General features: G+C 39.1%; 1 protein-coding gene across 1 annotated transcript in view; it reads left to right on the top strand.

Annotated features, from left to right (window-relative positions):
* Window positions 1-22,062, top strand: part of CNTNAP5 (contactin associated protein family member 5) — a 290,138-nt gene that overhangs the window by 200,062 nt on the left and 68,014 nt on the right. Inside the window, exon 13 of the mRNA XM_032692890.1 lies at window positions 2,285-2,485. Within this exon, the coding sequence (XP_032548781.1) occupies window positions 2,285-2,485 (201 nt within the window). The remainder of the gene's footprint in view (window positions 1-2,284; window positions 2,486-22,062) is intronic.

Genomic DNA, 22,062 nt, shown 5'->3' with positions numbered 1-22,062 from the left:
ATTGCATTTTCTTAAAATTATGTTAAGAACTCTCAGCAGGGAAGTGCTTCTGACTGTTCACCTGGAATTTAGCAACCAGTTTATTCCATCATCTCCTGGTTTTATGCCTCACATTATCAACAACTTAGTGTTTGTCTTTTTGGTAGATATTTCAGTTAAGGCAGAGGTTAAACTTGTACCAGCTTCAGTGAGAGGAAAGTTAACTCATCCTCAACTGCTTCTGAAAAATCTACTCTGTTCTTGTCAATATTGCCTCGAGAGAACAAAAGAATAGAGAGAGACTGGCTGATAAGAATCAGTACTTTAAGATGTACAAGATGTCTGTTACAAAGTCATTGAATTATATTGTGTTGGAAGCAATATATGTGCAGGATTGTAGAGGGTAAAGTGTTGGCTGTGATTACAACCACTGAGACAGGCATTACAAGCAATAAATTGTAGTATTTCTTATGACTTTAATCTAACTTTTGTGTATCACACATTGCAACAATGTTTCTTTGAGCTCAAATTCAAAGGATGCACAAGCAGCATCCTGAAGGCAATAAGAACCACAGAATTGCAGATCTATGAGCAAACTTTCTGTCTACCATGACAGAAATTATGAGAAGGTTGTGAGTGAATGTGTGGTTTACTCTGTGTAAACTGTTCTTACAGTTAATGCCAGTTAATTTCTCTCTAACTCACAGCCATGTCTTGAAACAAACCTCTTTAAATAGTCTCCAGATGGTTGTTGTTATTTGCTTGTCATCTGAATGCCTCCATAATGACAATTCATTAAATCATCTCAGTGTCTTTGCACAGATAGTCCATTTAGGATTTTTATACACCTATTAGCATTCTGTTGAACTAATCTGTCCGATATTTGTTACTTTGACTGCAATGCCTTGCAGTGGCCACAGAGCTACTGGGCTCATCATGCCAGTGTATTGGGGAGTGACTGGATAGCTCATGCTCTGCAAGAACTCAGTCCAGGTAAAACCATCTGAATTCTTAAATGCACAGTTTTTAAGATCAGCTTAGAAAAGATCCTATTCAGTGTTATCTAGGATTTCAAAGATGAAGCTTAAATAACAAAATAGAAATCTCTTACCTCAATCTCGCCTCTTCCTCTGTAACTGTCTGTATGTTTCTGCAAGTGAGATTGAAATCTCCCTCTCATCAGGTGATTAGAAATTACTGCCTTAAATTTTTGCCCTCTCAATATCTTGTATCCTCCCTAGGCAAGTAGGGTCTTTGATAAAGAGGGAATTTACTGGATGTGACTCTTAGGAATAGTGTGGGGCACATGCAGGGTTCAGTCCTGTGAATCCTTGTTGAAGAGTTTGCCTTTAACTCCAGGCCAGCTCAAAAACCAGACGTTCAAGTTGTCCTTGCTACCTTGCCCATTGCTATCCCAGAACCAGCTGAGGAAAAGCCTACCTGCTAAGCTGAATGCTCCTAAGTGTGATGTTCTCATTATCATGCCAACCCCAATGCTGGTCGTGACCTAGGTTGTAAGGGTGCAGGTTGTGCTTAAGCCTACATTCTACTTTCTCTCGCTTACAAAATGCCTTGCTCTGCCAGTAAATGCAATGAAGGAAATGAGAATGGGCTCACCAGCGTGGTAAAGCATCAATATTTACAGTTAACTACAGATGCCGAGTCATATGGTGTTCTGTACCATCATCCAAGTAGGACATCATTCAACTTATATGTAGAAAAATCAGAACTGAGTAAAATGAGTGATCTGACTTCCAACTGGGCGGTAAGAACATACTCTCAGTTTTAGCTTTCTGGCAAGAAACTGCTTTCTGCTTGTGGTGATTTTGTGCAAGGTCATCAGCTGCAGTTCTCTACTTCCATTTGTTATTACAACAGCGTGGGCTGTTCTCTCAGATACAGATATGTTTGCAAAAGATGACTCTCACCCCCATGAGCCATACTATTATGTCTTTTCTCTCAGGGATAAATGCAGCTGAAAGGTATCTAATTTTATTCAGATACCTGGCAGTAGAAGATGCTGAAGATCTCCTGTGGTTCCCGGGAAGCTTGTACTTTCTCTCTTGCTCAGCAGGCACTGTAGTGTTTGTTTGAGTTGGTTCAGGGAGAAACATCTCTGTGGGTCACGTTGACCTTTAATGAAGACCTATTGGTCTTCATCACAGAGTAACCATTTTGGAGCCCAGGGTCCTGCTGATGCTCTCTCCAATGCAGTAAAGCATTGGATTTCAATTGGGTTTTTGTTCCCAGCTTGTTGAAAGGGTTTGGCTTTTAACTTCCCATTCAATCATTTTTCATTTAACAGAAGATAAGATCTGGACTACAGTGCAGCACAACAGCACAGGGCTAACCAGAGTCCAAGGAGCTGACCGGGAGAAGCCGTACACCATGTCCTTCAACTACAACAGCAGCGCAGAGCAGCTGGAAGCCGTGATAAGCAGTGCAGAGAACTGCGAGCAGGAGGCAGCCTACCACTGCAAAAAGTCACGTCTCCTGAATACCCCGAGTAAGTGCCACCATCCCAAATCTTTCCTTCTTAACTCTTATTGATTATACAGCAGGTACAGGCCACCTGCAAGTGAGGAGAAGAAATAAAACCAACCAAACAAACACAAAATTAATAGTAGCAATGCAGAATGGAGTGAAAAACCTTTTAATTTCTTGGATACTTTTGTGCAGTGCTTGTCCTCTGGTGCAAGAGTGTACGGGCTCTGCAGGGGAGTTTCCAGTCCCTAAATTCATGTGTGCACAGACCCTGAAAACTTCTACAATGGAAAGTGCTGCCTAGAAACCACAAAAACTTTATTTAGCTGTTGGCAAAGAAATGTGCTTATTAATTTACTGTTTCTATCTTTATATTAAATATAAAAAGCACCCAAATGCTTCCAGACTATTAAAGTTATGAAGGGGAGGTGTGTACCCTCTTCTGAGTCCCACAGCCCTGAAAATGATGTTTAAGTACAGTTTGGTAGTACAGTTTCTGAGCTAAAGCTATCTTTGCCCTTGCAATAGCAGGAATATATATTTTGCCCTGACTTAATGCAGCAGAAAAAGGAAGCAGAGGGTCTGATCTATTTGTGTTTCTCTGCAGTACCAAATTTCCAGTGGCTACTCAGAATGTCTGCCTTCTACTCAGCTCTGTCTTGATGTCAGGATTTTACCTTTGCTTATCCAGAGAGATGAATGAAATTAAGGGCAGGCTTCCGGCTGTCTTCAAAATCTCCTCTGGTTACTTGTAATGTCTGTATGGTCCTGGTGATTCTCTGATTATTAGCAACTCTTACATTTGTTAGTAGTGTAGAAGACATCCCACAGAAAGCCTGAAGGGGACCTTGCAATGGGATTTCCTATTGTGTTAAAAACACATTGCCTAATGAGATGCATCAAAAACTCTCCTGGTTTCAAAAAAGTTACTATAACACTGAATGTTTATGTATCCAGTAATCAGATGCCTTACAGTCAGTTTATTTTTAAAAGCTGTGAGTTATGTCTTTTGTTATTATCAGTTTTACCAGCCAAGAACTACTTGTATTGCTATTTTTTTTTTAAAGAATGAAATGTTAATATCAGCATCCAGGGTAGAGCACAAAGGGAAAACAAAATGCAGGCATACCTGCTCATAAAGAGGGGTAATTGATGTCTTACACATGGTTTCAGTGTTGCTGACTTCTGTATCCCACACCTCAACTGACATGTTATAAAGATAAAATTCCACAGGAATTATTTCTGAAATGTTTTTTTATGGATGACTAGTATTAGAGCAGGTCTGCATGTGTTTTGATTTTTGCACATTTCTGTGAGGTATTTGGTCATGTGTATGCAGGAACATACACTCTGAGTGTGTTTTGAGACACCCCTTGAATGTGGGACCTCTCTAAAGCTAGGGATGCTTCTTAAGAATCCAAACCTTAGTAAAAAAAAATAATGATAATCTTGTGTAAATTGACAATATGCAAACTGTCCATCTTCAGGCCTAAAGTTATCAAACAACAGGCAGACTGGTTAAGATGGTTCCTGAGAGGCAGCTTGTTCTCCACTTGTCAAGGACCAAATTTGTGACTCAGATCCTTCAAAGGAGAGGGCGTGGGGATGGTGTCCAGCATTCTGACTTGCGCCTTTGCAGTTGGTGTAGTGCCACTGTGGTCCTGACAGTTGGCCACACAAGAGTTGCACAACTCATTACTCTTTACAACAGCTTCATCTGAGAGATAATAATAATAAAAAATTACAAGCCGCTGCTGCGCATGTGGCAGACAGTGCCATTTTTAACTCTTTTTTTCTTCCTTTTGTATACATTATAATTACACTTACAATTTTTTGATTTTTTATCCTGAGCTTTCTCAGTAGTCTAATGCTTTAAGTTTGGCAAGTTGTGGAACATGCTCAAAAATAAATTGTTTCAGTCCTTGAAATGACAAAATAAGGGCAATTTGTTCTTAGCTTAGTATTAAGTATTTTTAAATGTTAGGCATTGTTTTCCTCAAAGTCTTAAAAGTTCTATTAATTGATGTTAATTTTAAGGTGAACTGCTAGTATATTATAGAAGAGCCTAGAGACCCAGGTGTCTTGAAGAGCTCTAAGACTTAAAGAATTTCTGCTCCTAAAGTTGAATATGAGCTACAAGTGTGAATAACTTTAGGGTATTTTGTTGGACTCGCTGCAGAAGGTTCTCACCTGTGTTGTTTATGCCCAGAAATGACTGGAGGGAGTTTGATTTGGGGTCAGAGCAACAGAACAAAGATCAAAACTCTTAGGTTTTGTTTCTTGATTTGGCCTAGGCTTTTGAATGCCTGAAGCACTACATTCTCTCTGTGTTGCCATAATGTGTAAATGCAGTTAATAAACCACACTTCAGATCTTCCTTCAGAAGCTGGTATACGATGTACATGTATTGATGACAATATTGCTTTCATAGGCCAGAAAGAAACGTTACCTGACCTAGTCCAGTTTGCTCAATATCACCCCTCACTAATACCTCTGGACTGAGCCCAGTGGTGAATGCTTGGTGGAAAGGCATATCCCAGAGGTACATCTGATCTTGACAAAAAGCTATAAAATTTCCCCTTCCTTCAAGAAATCTAATCCATTTCTAAGCTTCCTTTCATTTGGGGTGTTGGGTTTTTTTTGTTTTGTTTTGTTTTGTTTTGTTTTATTTCTCAAGGAGATGGAACACATGATTAGGATATTTCAGCTGATAGCACCAACACACCAAATCTTTGCCTTCCGGACCTAAACACTATCATGTTTCACAGAGAAGCAATAAAAAGATTTCTCTTTCCTCTTGCATTGGTAGTGTTGCTCTCCAAAAAAGCTGCATGCTGTTACATAGTAATTTTGGCTTTCACAGCTTTGACATGGGGGAAAGGGACAAGCAAGGCACGCAGGACTGCCTCAGAGAGAAACCCAGGAAGGCTTCTGGACTACATAAAGGTGTTCCAGTTTATATCAAGGAATTTGTCTTTCTTCTCTTTATATTCTCTCTTGCCCTGAAAAGACAGGCACATTCCCAGTGGGTGTGATTGAGCGTAGTATCCCCATTGAGTTACTTGGATTTACATCTGCAGCGTGTCAGACATGCAGTCTGGCAGTTGGCAAAGGAGTTTACTCATCTCCACCTCCTGCTGTCTGGAACAGCCTTATCAATTCTCACTGTCATAGTATGGTTTAGCTGCAAGCATGTCTTTGAAAGCAAAAATTAAATTGCCCTGAACTACATTTTTGTACATCTCTGCCATCAGACAGATTTTTAAGAAGGTTTGTGAACATCAGAGTAGATGTCTGTTCATCAAAGAAATAGCTGGATTTCTTATGGTGCTGGCAAATGAAACTTGTATGACCGGTTATTGCAAGTTTCTCGTGACTTTTCTATATCTGTTAGAGAGACACACAACCAGAGCAAATCTGACAGTTGGCATTAATTAGGAAAGTCATCCACACTCTTAGGAAAAGATTGCAGACTTTACCACCACCTTATCCTTAGATGCAGAGACCAAGTCAAGCTAGGAGGAGAAGAGGGGGGGTGGGCAGGAAGCTTGGGCTACCTCTAAATGTTCTGTCTGTGTTCCGAGACTATGAAAAGAAATGTAACACCTTAGGTCTTTGATTTCCTTTCTTTATGGAGCATTTCAGGCAATACCTAGGAAAAGAGTATGTGTGCAAGGGTAGATGCTTGTGTGCCCATGCATGTTTATTAAACTGTTAACATACAAGATGTTTGAAGGTATGAAAACACTTTATTAACTGAGTAAACCCTTGGATCTGACTGAATTTGCTCAGTTTTCTGGAAGCAGTAGATGTATTCAAATGCTTAACATTTGTGAATCTGCCTCACATCCACCTTATCAAGGACTTAGCACTGATGGCTATATCAGTGGCAGGATAGCTTGCTTTACAATAGTTGGCTGACAGTCTGTCAAGTTCAGAGTACATTTGTGTAGGCAGGGACTGAGAAAAGATCAGTCCTAGAGCAAAATCAAATAAATAGGAATGTTTGTAGGTGGTGGGGTTTTCCTGCCTTCTTCCTTATTTTTCTGTTTCTAGTAGAATAACCACAACATGTCACCTCAGGCTTAGATTTCAAGCATCCCCCCTAAGCTACTCACCTCTTTCCTGATCTTCCTACCTGTCCCTCTTATGGTCTGTCAAGTACCACTATTATATGACTTGTGCCCAGGTTTCCGTCTCCTCTTCTCCCCTTTCCCCTCCCAGCTAGTCCCGTATCTCAGTGTCAAGCTGCACCATGTGCCATCACCAGCTCTGTGACCCCTTATGTCAGGCAGCTGTTAGCCCTCACTGGTGAACCACTGCATTTGCATTTTGTAACTCCCTATTAGAGGGAAAGATGTAGCGCTACCTCACAGCCGGGAACACGTCCTAATTTCTGAATTTAGGCTTAAGATTTAATTCTGCTGCTCAGACAGTTCAATTTCTTTCAAGCTCTAGCCCTATATGTTGCTAGAGCTCTGTCTGTGCACACTCCCTCCTTAGTCCCATATGAGGCCAGTGATGTCAAAGCTGCTAAGAAATGTCCTTCAGGGTGCTACCTCCAATAGAGGCTGCTGGCGAGATGCAGCTTAAGGTGAGTACACAAGTCTAGTGTCTTCAGCACATCCCTCAATATGTCCCCATCACCCACCATTGCTCAATTAAGGGCATTAGAGTTTATGCTATTGCCAATCCCTTTTAGTATCCCTTTATGGATCTGTTTTTCATAAACTTGTCTAATCACATTTTGAACTTTATTATGTTACCTGCCTCTGCAGCCTCTTAAGAAAGCAAGTTCCAAGAGTTCCTCACTTGCTGTTTCACAGAACTACATTTGTGGGGCTTTTAATGTGGTTTTGGCTGCTATTTTGCTCAGTGCAGTGAGTTCTTATATTGCAGTATGCAGTGAAAGAGAGTTTTTTGCTCATCCAGTGTTTTTACAGTGCTCTTACTCTTCTTGGACTTTCACTAGGTCTAATATTTTTTTCAACTGAAGTGCCCACAGTTTTTGAGATGTGGTTTGCACCACTTTTTAGAGCAGTGTAAATCTTTACGGAGAAAGGAGTGTGAAACCTGGATTCTGATGAATCATTTTACATAGATGTATCATGAGGTGATCTCAGATGACCCATAACAAACCATCATTTACCAATGGGGTTTTGCTCACTATTATTTTATGCCTTTTAAGTATAATTTCCAATTTATCATTCCAGGGACTTTAAATTGCTATTGCACTACCAGGGGACTATTTGTTCTTGCACAAAATAACTTTAAATTGTTATTGCATTACCAGAAGACTATTTGTCATTGCACAAAATAACATAGAACAGGGCAGTCCGCCCTCAAAAAGTGGCTCATGTTGAAAGGAGTGGTGGATAGGTGGTAGGTGTAGATTATATTGGTAGGTGCAGTGATTATTCTTGAGCAAGTAGGATTCCTTTCTTGAGAATGACTGACTTGCCATCTGTGTGTCCATCACTATACCTTGTCTCTCCCCTCCGAAATGGCAGTGCTGACAGCTTCTCTCACAAGCACTGTTTTAGATAACTTGTGCTATATTTAGAGACTTTTTGAACAGAGTTCGCCATAGCAATGCCACATACTCCCTTATTTGGAGGGAGAGATGCAGAGGCCATTTTTAAAGATGCTACGTTGGTTTTAGTGTGCAGCTGATTAAAATGCAGGTAGTCTAAGCAGAATAAAAAACCTGTTTCATGAGGGAGGTAACTTGGCATCCTGCATGCATGCATCTGTGAGCAATGGAAATATCATTATTCCCATTTCTGACCCTTTCTTTCCCTTGCCCTATACAATCTTTCCAGACTGGCAGTGAGGTATGGTATGCTATATCTGCCAGGGAAGGAATAGCAGCTACTTGCGCTACTTCTCATGCAGTCCTGTTGTGTTTCTCTGAGAGGGAAATGCAGCCAAGATGCCAAATGAAGGATTTCTTCCCATGAAAAGCATGAGAAGAAATCCTTGCTCAGTCATACACTGAATGGATTCTAACTTGGTGGAAGGAAACTGTGTTCCCTCTTTGAACCCCTCTGCAGGAGAGGGCAGGCTTATAATGGTACCTGGAGTGACACGAAAAGGATATGAGTCTCCCAGGATTACTCCAATGAACACTAGAGCACCATTATCTGTGTTTTCTTTAGACACAATGTGTCAGGTGAGTTTAAAAATGCTTCTCACAGTGGGGACTGATAGAGTAGTGAGGAAGGAGCTTGTATGGGTAACTCCTGTTTACTTCTATGGAATACATCCTTCATTCTGCTGATGCTGGACATTTCTTTTGCTTTTTGTGGTGGTTTGTTTGTTTGTTTTCATCCCTTGAATTTTTTTTTTTTTTGTAAGTCTAAGGAGCAGTTTTGGAAAAACAGTTTTTAATTTTTTTTTAATTTTTATTTTATTTTAAAAGACCTATGGTTCATTTACAAAAGAAATTTGTCACTTCAAACTGAATAGATCTACTATGTTTTACTGACATGGAAATGATCTTTTCCAATATAAAGGAAGCTTGACTAGGGGTATTAATGAAGGCACATAGGACAGGTAAATGTAATATAAATGTAGATAAGAGATTTTGAGCCTGGATTCTGGAATTCATTGTGTGCACTATTATTGGTGGCAGTGCAAGGAAGTCAGTGCTGTGAACTGATGCTGCAAGGTGTTTACTTAACCTCTGTAACCTGTTAGTTTGGGACTTTTGATCTCAAAAACCTCTGGTTTGGAGTAAAGTTGATAATATCTTTTGATCAGCTCGTGACACCTGTGGGATAGTGAAGTGCTCCCAGCTGGGCAATGACAAAGTGTTGAGTTCAGGGAATTCTGCAGTCCAAATGAGAGTTTGGAAATGGATAGTTTTATGACACACACATATATGCCAGAACCAAATGTGTCTTAATTATACCCCTGGCTTGACAAACTCAGTTGTATAAACTATTCATCCACAGAGTTTGAGGAAGAGAAGAATTACAGAATTATTTCAGGCTGTTCCAGCCAGCATTTACTTAATCGTGAGCAGTGATAGTATTTTATTTATTTTTTTTTTAGTTTGCAGGACTCAGCATATTGTTTACAATTAATAAATAATGGTGACTAGAAACAAACAGCTAATCCATGGTTTGTTATATTAATGAGTCATTAGCTATGACAGCAACCTGTCCACCATCCAAGAAAGAAAGCAGGATTGCTGCCTGAGCAGAAAATTGTTCCTTCTCCCTCATTAGAGCCACAGTGGGGAGTGTGTTCTCATCACACTTCCCTTTGTCTGCTTCCTTCAGCTGTCTTACTTTGAGCATCTTGGACTCAGACTGTCTTACTGACATTAAACTAATTTCTCTGTCAAATTTGGGTGAGTGCATAGAATCTTCTGATTCTGGAGAATAGCAGATGTAAGTCATAGAGGTGGAAGAGTGCTCAGCTGACCTCTTCTACTATTATGCCACATGAATGGAGCAATAGTGATTTACATTTCTATTTACATTATTTTTTAGGATAGAAATGCATTTGGGGCTGTAAACTCTCAGTTTTATGATTGTTTTTAGTTCATTTGACCCCTGTTTTAAAGTACATTCCCAGCAAGGCACTTGTGGAAAATCAGATGGGATGGAACCCCTATGCTTTGATTTTGTTTTAATTGGTCTGACCTATCCAGGAAAAGAGAGGTGTTAATAGGCTATACACAAAATGATCAGTGGCATAACTTATTGATATAGTGCAAATAGGAGAAAAGAAAATGTAAGCACATGGAAAAAGGAGTCACGTTTTTACTCTGTATAGATTAAGTTAGAGCTCAGATTCATTACTTGTTAATCTGAAGCCCAGGAATTTTACCCCATTACAGTGTGAAGCTAACCTATGGAAAATGAATTTTCTGTATTTGAAAGTGTGAAGGCAAAGACAGGAGAAAAGAAACAATGAGGATCAGCTGAAGGCTGTATTTTGAGATTACTTCATGCTTGGGATTCAAATAGCAGTGGAATAAAAACCTTCTTAAAGTAAAACATTAAATTACTCTTATATGAACTTTCTGGTGTTAAAGGGAAGCATAAAAATAGCTCTTCTAGGTGTCTGCTAAGGGTAAGCAAGCTTGGAGAAAATGTCTCCAGACCTTGGGGAAACAAAGGTGTGTAATTCTTCCACTTCCAAGAAGCATGTTTTTTTTGAAAACTGTTTACATCCCCCCAACTTGGACTGATTTGCAGAGGACTAGATTTTGCTGAAAGTTGACAAGTACCTAGAAAGATGTGGTGACCTGAAAGAAAATAACACTTTAAAAACCTTCTTTAGAGAAGCTTTTTTGATATCTGCTGGGCCAGAAAGTTTGAGAATAAAAAGGAAAAAGCTTTTGAGCCTGTTTTTTTAACAAGCCCCTTTGATAGGAGGAAGGCTCAGACTGATTTAGCCAAGGGGTATATTCCCACATGAGCTGTCCAGGACTCAAAGGAATACCAAGAGCCTTCTTTGCACTCAAGAGCAGAATTCAAAAGTCCCAGAAGAAGACTTTCTTTTTTTTTTTTTTTTTTTTTTTAACATTAGTGTTTAGAAAGGTTAACCAATGTAGTTTTCCTCTGCAGGTAGATTTCTTGGTTAGCAGCAACTGATGCCAATTTGGCCTGAAACTGGTATGGACCATTAGATTAATTTGAATGTACCACTCTAAAACCACTGGCCAAGTTCATGCAGCCACATAAATAACCTTAAGAAGAGTATTTCCTCCCGGATGAACATCTCTGAAGTGTGTGGGATTTATACAGGTACCTCTTGTGCCTTGCCCTTCTGCTACTGGGGGAAGAATGAACTAGCTGGATCATTGTCAGGCCTAGTGTAAGACCAGTAGTTTTACTCTTTTTGGCTTTGAGCTAAAGGCTTTTTGTACATTAGCATTTGTTTGCCTCCCATGTCACTGTGATTTCAAGCTCTCAGATTTTATCCACATGAAACTACTTTGTTGTGAGGCACAAGTTTAGGGGTTGTTTTTTGGAGAGAAATCATTATGACTGAAAGCTAATGTAACATCAGAGGGTGAGATTCTAGGACAAGTGGTCTTCTTATGAAGTAGGCTCTGTTTCAGCTCCCTTTGGCATTTTTTCTGGCTGTGAAAAGTCAGTTTGATCCATTTGTTTTGCCACTGTAATATCTGTCGCCAAGCAGGGAAAGGTTCTCCCTCAATGAGCATTTTTCAAGTTCTGTTTTGTGGTCCTGTTTCCCAGAGTCTCCGTGTTCAAAGCAGCAACACTTTTCTAGGTCACTTTCTTCCCACTGCACACTTGTGTTCTGAATTCAGACAAAAAGATTGTGTTGCATTTTGTTTACTACCTCTGTGAGACACACTAGGGCCACCAGTCAATCTGCAGAACATTAGAAGTACCTAGTTAATAGAGGCAGAATTTTATTGAGTGAATAATTACATCCTGTTACTGCTGAAGTAATCACCCTAGATACAGCCTATGCCTCCAGAGGGAGGTATGTTCTTCACAAAATGCCACCCTGGACAGTTCATTTTACTTCTGTACAAAGCTCCAGAATCTGTCTGACCATATTGTACTACAGGTTTTCATGTTTTCAGAGGATGAAATTTATGTTCCGTGAAATATGCCATTGCCAAAATTAATAGGTAAATGAACAAAGTGAAACAGACCATTAGAACCACTATAATATCATAGTTACTGGGTTGTGGCACAAAAGCAGAAACTAATGGGTAAACATAACCATATTATAGCGACAGGAGCCATCAATGTGCAGTACACAACTGTGGTTACACAATGGTAGGCAGTCAACCATTATGAAATACGATTTAGCAGCCAGGCCAGTTGCAGGTAATCTTGCTTAGAACAATATTTCCCTTGGCTACTTTCTTTTAGTTGATAAATGTCAACTATTTTCTGCCCGTCCTACCAGAATTTCATTTCAATTTCACAATTTTCATAGTCCTTTTTTTTATATTACTCTGGACCATGATACTGAGATTTTTTTCTTTGTTCCTGAGGAGTGAACAGATTGTTCCTGAATATTCATGCAAATAGGAATTCAGCCAAAGGCCTTCAGAGTAAGTGTTCACTGTAACACCCTTGAAGTCTTTTTGATGCCCTTGTCTTTATTTCTACTCTAAAACAATGCTTCATAACTTTAAGTGAACACTCAAACAATGTCTAATCAAGATAAACAATTCATAGACTGAATTGTGTTTGTATAACATGATTAAAAAGCTTTGAATAGCTAACATAATCATAACGTTCTATTAATGGGCAGGGTGAGAAAAGCTACAATAATGAATGATTTGACTAAAAAATTGCAAAGCTCAAAGATATGCAGGATCAGTTCCACTGGATTCAATATATTTATAAGGATTTAGGCAAGCAAGATGCTGGATTAACTCCTTGGTTATTACATCTTTCATTAAATTCCACTTTAGTCTAAAACAAACTACAAAATACAGGAACATTTTAAAAATTGAGATATGTAGAGAAGTTAACAAGTTCATTCATAGTTGTTAGTGCAGTATTTGCAATCAGCATCTAAACACTTAAGCACTGATAGATTGAAAAAGACAGTACTCTGTTCCTAAAATAGAGAGGTGTCCCCCACGCTATTGAGGAGAGGGGGGTGGAGAAGTATCTTTCAGCCTGGTTACTGGAGTGGTGCAATATAAATTAGAATACCATCTCTGGCCATTTTCTGTAGCCAGGAGAGGGATTGATGCAGGAGCTCCTCCAGATCGCTGTGCCACTCAAGGGTTTACTCATGCAGGAGGACTTTGACAGTGACTGACTAAAATAGATTCAGAGCTGCTTTATTCTGCTGAAGTGTTTCGAAGTAGTTGGAGCACAGGAGAGAGTTGGGTGCTCAACTGTTTAGCTTTCTGTCAGAGGTTTTCACTCCATGCGTATGCAAAAATTAATCAGTTACTTTGGTCTTAACTGAGCAAGATTTTTTGAGGGAATATGTAGCAGGGAATTGAGTCCTAATGATAGACTGTTACAAGGAAGGCCAAAAGGGTTCAGAGCTAGCCTAAGCAACAGCCAGCATTGTTAATTGCATTCTTGGATGGCAGGCAAACCAAGAGTTTCTCTACACAGCAAAATAAAACTCTGTGGAAGCCATATATGTGTAATGAATGTAATTTAACATATCTTTCTACAGCACATAAGTGTTTCCACTGGATAATATGTGAATTTCCAAAACTACTGACACCTGGTAAAATAGTTGTACCTGAGTTTTGACCTGACACTAGTTTTTACTGAGTAGATCTCCTTTATTGCTTTTATCCACAGAAAAAACAAAGCCAACTGAGGTTGCAAATATGCAAGTAAATCTTGAAATTGTAGTCCTCAAAGTCCTGCTTCCATTTATCAAGAGAATGCTGTCTTGCTGTTACACTGCTACTAAATGTGAGATATTGCTATGATGAGTGTAACCTATGACAAAACAGTGAAAACTTGAATATGTTAAATGCAGAATTAGGTGACTAGTTGAGTGATAATATATTGCCTAACCTAATGAAAAGACATTACCTTTGAATAATGGACCAAATCGTAGATTTAATTATCCCAAGGCAAGGTAGTGGGTGCTTCATGCAGACAAGGTCAATTACCTTATCCAGAAGAGCCTGTTTGAAGTGTGTTATGAATAATTCACAGACATAGAAATTAGCTCTGAAAAAATGTCCCAACTATAATGTGGTGAAAGCATTTAATTTCTTTTTTAATGTATTTAAGATAACACCCAAAGGACAATTATGGCTGCTTAACTGTGAGACTCCTTAAATGACAAGGAATGACAATTGTGTGGTCAAATTCACATTACTGAATTATGCAGAAGAAGCATCGCCATCATGGTCTCATCCTGTCAGGTCACAAGTAACTGATTTCAAACCTCATATTGTATTTTTAAATGCTAAATGAAATTTGATCAAAGATTGATTAATTTATTAATGTTTCTCGATAGAGAAGACCCAGTTGCTGCTGTACTAGCTTTGTTTACTTTGTTTGTTCGGGGCTTTTAGTTCTTTGACATTCTGGTGTGAAAACAAAGGTCCAGAGTGGTCGAATCATTTTTATGATTTTGGAGAGTCTGACAAACCTAAAGATGGAACCACTGGGCTTTCCAATCTTTAATCAGAAGACCAGTCTTCTGCTATGAGCACTAAATTGTGCTGTTTCTAAGACAATATTGTTCCAATCTAGGACTATTTAGCATTAGTGTTAAAATGATGGTAGTAGCCATGGTAGCAGAATGCATACTCACTTGACATATGGTGACCTTAGGTGTGAATTAGAAACGCAATAAACCTCTAAGTCTGGGGAATAACATGCACTCTCAGCATATTTTGATTCCACAGGCAAAACAATAACCTTAACTTTCTCTCTTTGACTTTGCAATAAGTGGTAACGGCCAGAGGAAATCCCTCAGGGGCTGCAGTTTTCTAAGATGCCTGGCAAGAAGATGACTAATTCATCAGGTGCCTCAGTTTAAGTGCTGAAATGTAATAGTGACATTTCATGGCCTTTGAGTTTACTTGCTTTATTTGCTTGAAAGAGAGAGTTCAGCAGAATTTTAGAGGGTGCTATAGAATTGTGTATCTAATGAGGCATACAGCTGGCCTGGGCCTGTTTCCAGTCATGTCAATGTCAAGAATCCCATTTAGTTCAGTAGGAGCAGATCTGGTACCCTGGTACTTTCAAAGGAGGATAAAAATAAAAATTTGCCACAAAGTCCATTCACAAAACAAGCTGCTAAAATATTTGATAAAGTAGGAAACCACTACAAAGAGACCGGAAATAAAACTTCCATTAAAGCAAACACATTGAAAAATGTAGTTTTCTGTATGTAGTTGGGGGTTTTTTTTGTATTCTCCATCATCTATCTTTCCTCCAAAGATCAATTCTCCAAAAAAAGCTCAAGAATTCTCTTTCCTCCCACTTCACTCACTCATTGGCCTCCACCCCAGTGTTTTCTGGGAGGACTTGATAAAGACTAATCTGAGCCTAAGAGACTTGCTAGCTGATGTTCTTATTTGCATGCATGAATGTGAACAGTTGTTTACATAGTAGTGTTAAGTAGGCCAGCTGTTTGGGAATCATTTATGTATTTCATTTAAAGTAAAGCTGTATGGTTCAAACCTTTACTCAACTATGGAAGAGAAAAGAAACCTAAAGACAAAAACATTTCTTCCCCTGTTAGGAGGTGGCTTCATTTACGCATGTCAGTTTTCTGTATCTCTGAATTTACATAATACCAACAACTCTTACCTAAATCTCTGGGCATTTGCACCTTATCTTGACCAGTTGAATGCAGATGGAAGAAAATACAAAGCACAACATCAACATTGAGAAACATTATTTGACTTAAGAAAGAAAAAAAGTACTGAGACAAGAGGAGGGGAGGGAAGTTGCCACTTTTCTTTAAAAGAGGTTTCTTATTGCTGATTGTTTCTGCAGTCTGTTCTGTAATGAAGCATACATCAGGGTAATGTTTGCCTTTGCATTTGTTCTGCTCTTCAGATGGGAGAAAAACCATAATCCTTAGGAGTGTATTACAGCCATAAATATGTAACTTGTATTTATAAATTCCTTAATGTAAATCTGAGTAGAAATCTTCCATTATTAGGGAGGTGTGCATACTCATACAGGCATATGTGTAGAGAGAAAAGGTTGGTGGCAGTGGCTCTCATATATTTTTTAAAGAAGTTTTCCCCTCAGAGATTCCTATTTTAAATACGAGTCTTGGGTCTGATCATCCATGACTTCATTGCCTGCCCCGCTGGACCTCCATGTCTTGGAAAGAAAGCAGGTAAATGATGTAGAGAGTTATATGGAAGTGATTGAGCCATTTATTTTTTGTACAGCTGTTGAAGAACTCTAATGACATGTATTAATGTATACCCTGTCCAAATCCTACGCCAATCTGAAAGAGGCTTACGACTTACCTGCCTCAGCTGTATTGTTTCCACCCAAGCATTACCATCTGGTAGAGATGTCTGCATCTCTCCAAACCAGTAGTTGACAGGATTTGTATTAGACTATACTTGGCTTGAGGAAGGTACACTCTTAAGGAGCCTTACTGTTGGAAGGAAAGATGATAATGTATGTGATGATCTTGTGGACTTTTGATTCACAGCCTTAATGCAGCCCACAGAAAGATTTGTCTCATCAGCTGTGATGAAAGGCCTGTGGTAGAGGGTTACATTGTATGCAAAGATCTTAATTTTTACTTCATGAAGGTTGTAGATTATGGATTGGCTCCAATGTTGATTTTTTTTCTCACCATTAAGTACAGAAGACACATAGGCCTGTTCTGCTTTTGGAAAGAGAGGAAGGACTAGGACTTCTCACGGTTGCATGGTTCTCGTTCTTCTGCAGCCTCTGCCCATTCCAGTATTGACCGCAGTGGTAAAGCTACAGCTGAGTTCTGCATTCAGCTGTAGGAGCAGAAAACCATCTTCAGCTGAATAATAATCTCTGTTAGTGACAGTAGACCTGCTGAGTATAGCTGAGCAGTTCATATTCTATCCAGTACAGTCTGTGTAGGAATATATATACACACTCATGTTTGTTACAGTATAGAGAGATACACAGCAACCTGAGACCAATTAAATATCAAAAACTAAATAGAAGATCTAGTTGAAAGATAGAAACCTGTTGCTAACAGACTGAAGAAAAGAGCTGCAAATTGATTAAGCAATTCCACAGAGAAGACAGATTGTTATCATCCTGACCTTTAAGGCTGTTCAGGATATATCAATAGGAGCATCTTCTGAGTACAGTGTTCTATGAATTTTTTCATTTACATTGTCTTGTTTTTCTCTTTATGTGCTGGCTTGGAGCCAGTTCATTTCATGGTCTTGCGTATACATATGTTCTGCTACAGCTGCATTTTTCCAAAGTGCCCAATTTCACAGCACTCCAACCTTCCTTAGGATGACAAATGGTGCCCCTGCTGCTCTGATCAACAAAACTGTAATTGCAGCCTGAGACAGGGACAGCTGAACTAATGCCATGCTTTAGTTTGGGTATATCTTTAAGTTAAAATTTGACTGCATTTGTTTATTGTACCCGAATTTCCAATTCCACCACTTAAGACATTAACTGCTGACATTAATTGTAATATTGAGGAAAGCAGAATTGCTCTGCAGTGGAAAGCAGTGTCAAATCAACATTTATTTATTTAACATTGCTCTGTAATGTGTTGTAACACATCAGACTATAAAGAAGTTTAATGAGTTGCAGTAATGTTTGTAGCCTCCCAAAGATACTGGAATGTAGTTCAACAAGTTGTTTGTTGTTTAAGGATTTTTTGACAAAGAACTTAAAACTGGACTCTTTCCACTGCTGTGCTGGACTTCGTGATCATAGTAAACACAACTGAGTATTTTGCCAACTAACACGTTTTAGGAGCAAAAAATAATCCAGTTCAACTGGCCCTGTGAGATTTCAATTCAGTAGGGATGTGAAGAAAGAGTAGGAGGAGAGGCTTAGAGCATGATTCATCTCTGCTTGTCCAGGCTGCCTTTCTGGCTCATAATTAGTGCAAGACTCAGAAATGTGACTATATTATTCTCTAAACTCTTTTCTATGTGTTGGTGTCATTTTGTGGTGGTTTACAATACCTGTCTTACAGAAGACAGGAAATATATTGTGTACTCTGCACATGGACTTTTACAGGTGTTTAACATTATTTAAATATCTTCCTTTTTTGCCATTAAAAGAACCCAAAACAACAAAATAATAATTAAAAAGCCCTCTGGCTTTTTATCTAGAGCTGCATGGAGCATGATACTGGATTTCCCTCTTACCAAAGATGCTCATTTGACCAAATAATTTTACAGGGAACTTGAGATGTGGTCTCATTTTCCAAAGGATTCTGTCCAAAACAGAAACACCATCCCAATAACATCTGAGAGTGCTATTATCAGTTTTAGGAAAATCCTCTAATTTATTTAATTAGGGATTGGGGCTTCAAACTGATTGGCAATATGTTATCTCTTCTAATTTATGTTCTATTAAGACCGTTTTTCTATTTTTATTCCAGTTCAGAAATTCAGCATATTTACTGATGATATTTTCTGATTTCTTTAAGATCGATCTAAGCTATGAAATTCAGTTATTACCAGCCACTTACAGGAAACAGTTAGTAGTTGCACTTCAGAAAGGTGCACTGTGGAAATGACATTGTCCTAATGACTTTCTGGTCAGATTCACTCAGTGTAAATAGATTTTATTCTCTAACTGTCAGCCATGCTGTGTTAACCTGGGAGCTGAAGGACAAGGTGTGTTCTCATTGCTTCATGAATCAATATGGCTGATAAAGATTCTCTATACCCAAATCTAGTTTTTATTATTCCTAGAAGCTGCCATTGCAAGTGCAATGGAAACAAAATTAATCTGTTTTTTGTGGAGGGTTGTCAAATCCGAAGACACTCCATTTCAGTCACTAGTGACTGTATTGGTGAAATGTTAGAAGGGGTGAGAAAGCAATAATAAGGATCCTTTTCTCATTATTAATGCTGGTAGTTAAAACTGCACATATAGGAAACAGTTCTGTTGAGTAAGGTAATTCCATTTTTACTCAGACACTTTTCAAAATAAAGAGAGGAGAAGAACTGTTATTAGCGTATGTAGTTCCTCCCAAAGGACAGAGCAAAGATTGCTTTCCACAGCATGTTTTTCTGCAACTTATCCAGTCTCCTATTAAATGTCCCAAATGTCCTCATTTTATCTATTTTCTTTTCCTAGTTTATCAAGTTGCATTTTGTCATGGGCAGGATCCAGCAAGCTGTCCATGGCTTCCTGCAAGAATTGGATTAATCCGTATATTAATTCCACTCAACTTTACTCCAGCTTGCTTGTGTTCATAAACAATCAACCTGCTCTTAGTTATGCCCCAACTTTCAGACCACTATTAGGTCAGGCTGCAGCCCTACATATTTTGGGCTTTCCTGGTGAAAGGCCCAGGCTGGTAGGCAGGTGAGAGTACCTGAGCCTGGCAGCTGTGCAGAGCTGGGGGCTTTGCTGTACAGCTCCATGGTGTACCACACTGAGTGGATGAGGTGCAAAGTGCTGTAGGTAGGGTCCCTCTGTTACTCTTCATCCATGCCCTGTCCCAAGAGCTTGAGCTGTGACAATGCAGAACTCAAGATGGATCAAATATATAATTAATTTTTCTTTCTTACCCCCTTTGAAAATCAATCCTTCAGGCCTGTATTTCAGTTGCTGCATACCTATGGATGGTTCTCTTGCCTGTCTCAGTGACAGTCAGAGTTTCTCAGAGGAATTCTCACATCCTGAATCTGTTTAAGAGGAGGGCTGGACAAAACAGTTTCCAACCTTAACCATTCTGTCTTCCTGTGAACAGCTTGATGCTGACTCATTGTAAATCAGCACGACTACTCTGATTTTGGTGAAACTGGAAAGCTTTTGTACCAGTTGCTGTATCTGGACTTAATTGTTCCTGAAAAATAATAGTAAAAGAAAGAACTACAAAGTGTTTCTTCCTAGAAGTCTTTCCTGGGATAGTTGCTTATAATGTAGTTTTACCATTCTATGAAAGTTGTTTTCTCACTTCAACGTTTCCATGAATAATCATTGAATACCAGGTTTTCTTGTGGTGAAATGATTGGTTTATGGTTCGATGCACCATTCACAGTCTTTGATGCTTCAACTATTCCCCTCTGTCCTTTGCAGTCTTATTTCTATGCTTTGAAATTGCTTTCATCTATGAAATCTTAAATAGCATTTAAGAACAAAAATTGCTGTGATAAACTACTATTCTCACCTCGCAATATTTTATAAGGTGTTTTAGTTCAGTACTCTCTCCTTACCTTGTAGCCCTTTCACATCCATTATAAAATGCTTTAAAAAGTAAGTTCTAAAGAAGAGCATATGATCTGTCTAAACTCATAAACTCAGTCATCTCTTCCACTCTTTCCTCCATTCCACGTAGGCACCTCAAGCAGTTAGCTCATAAGATAATGTTAGCGGGATTCAGTAGGACATTGAGAGAGTGGGCTGTGTTACTAGCTGCATACAGTGTGGCTGTAACTCTCATTCCTATTGTCTTCCTCAGGCCCTAGAGGAATGCTGGTCTGCTGCAGGTGCAGAGAACCCCACAAGAACTGGAATGACATGATCTGGTTTATCTTCTCTTTATTAGCCCATTAATTCAGCACGCACTACTACTTACTCTCACTATTTTTATACTTATGCAGAAGAACTGATTAAGAATGAAAGACCTTTTCCTGGGCACTGTATTGAGCCACCTCATGAGATGACCTTTCAGTGGAAATGGGTAAGAGGGTACTGGTGAATGAGGATGAGAATGAACACATAGGAGCTGGCTGAACAGTGTCAGGGCAAGAAATGATGGCTTCATCTTATTGCCATTATTCTTACTGGCTATACCTACGACACAGGAAAAAAAATCCAGACATCTACTGAGCAGGTCTTGCTCCTCTGGCCCAGGCAGGGTCATGTTGGAGCCCACTGTGGCTTATCCATGTTCATTATTCACTTGCAATTGAATCCCGGGCACTGACGGGTTTCTGGTCCCAGTACAGAGTAAGGATGTGGCAGGACATGCAACGATGTCATAGACTTGTCTGTTCAAGCAATGCAAGGCTTATTTATCTCAATTTACCTAGAGTAATTAGGCTAAACAGAGAAAATGGGAAAGGAAAAGGGGAATGAGGAAGAGGAAAAGGAGTTGAAAGCAAGAGGGTGCTTGAAATTTCAAATTGAAAGGTGAGCTGGAATGCAGAAAATAGAGGAAATGAGATAATTTTTTGGTTTCATCAGGGTCAGGTATCCAGTTCATCTTCAGCAAAACTGCTGGAGATTCAAAGCTGCTGTTTTCTGTTTTGTCATTTGTCCCTGTAAGCTATAATCTTCTCTGCATTTTTGGTTTGGGTTGTTTGTTTGTTATTGTTGTTTTTCCTAACCTGCATGCCTTCAGCTCTTCGCATCATTTCTGTTACTGGCTGAAATCTCACTTGCATCTTTCAGGAAACTTGTCACTTGGCCAGAAATTTATTGAGAAAACAACCCAGCCTGAGCTGGCAAAGGAGAATGCAAGTACTCATAATATTTTCAGCCTTTTTTGGCCTTCAACAGAGACATTCATGAGGCATAAAATTTTCGTTTGGATGTAGATTTAATCTTCCTCAGCATCTCAAAGTGTTTGGGTTTTAAATCCTTACACCCATCCTCAAATCTGTCTCTCAAAGGGTTGATGAAGATTTTGCTTTTACTGAAATGTTGTGTGTGATTGCATAACTCTGTCTTTGCAGCTCAGTGGTTCTGTTCATTAGCCTCCTGTTAAATCTAGAAGAAGCAAAAGTCCATGTTTATTTACCTTCTTTCTACTCATTGTCATCTGTGAGAATATCTTAACAATTATATGAAGTACAGAGCGCACTGTGATAACAGCTGTTCCAGAAGCAGAGTGATTTCTCTCCTTAAGAGAAACAGACAAATGCTGCTGCATGGGGTTTTTTTGTTGTTTGTCTTGGTTTTTTTTGTTTGGTTGGTTGGTTTTTTGTTTGGTTTTTTTCTTTTTTTTTTAAGCAATTACTTCAGCCTGGGACTCTGTGAAAGCAGT

The sequence above is a fragment of the Chiroxiphia lanceolata genome, chromosome 7 (genome assembly GCF_009829145.1).
Source record: "Chiroxiphia lanceolata isolate bChiLan1 chromosome 7, bChiLan1.pri, whole genome shotgun sequence".
Lineage (NCBI taxonomy): Eukaryota > Metazoa > Chordata > Aves > Passeriformes > Pipridae > Chiroxiphia > Chiroxiphia lanceolata.
The sequence above is the reverse complement of the archived record's forward strand: the minus strand, read 5'-3'. Positions and strand labels throughout refer to the sequence as shown.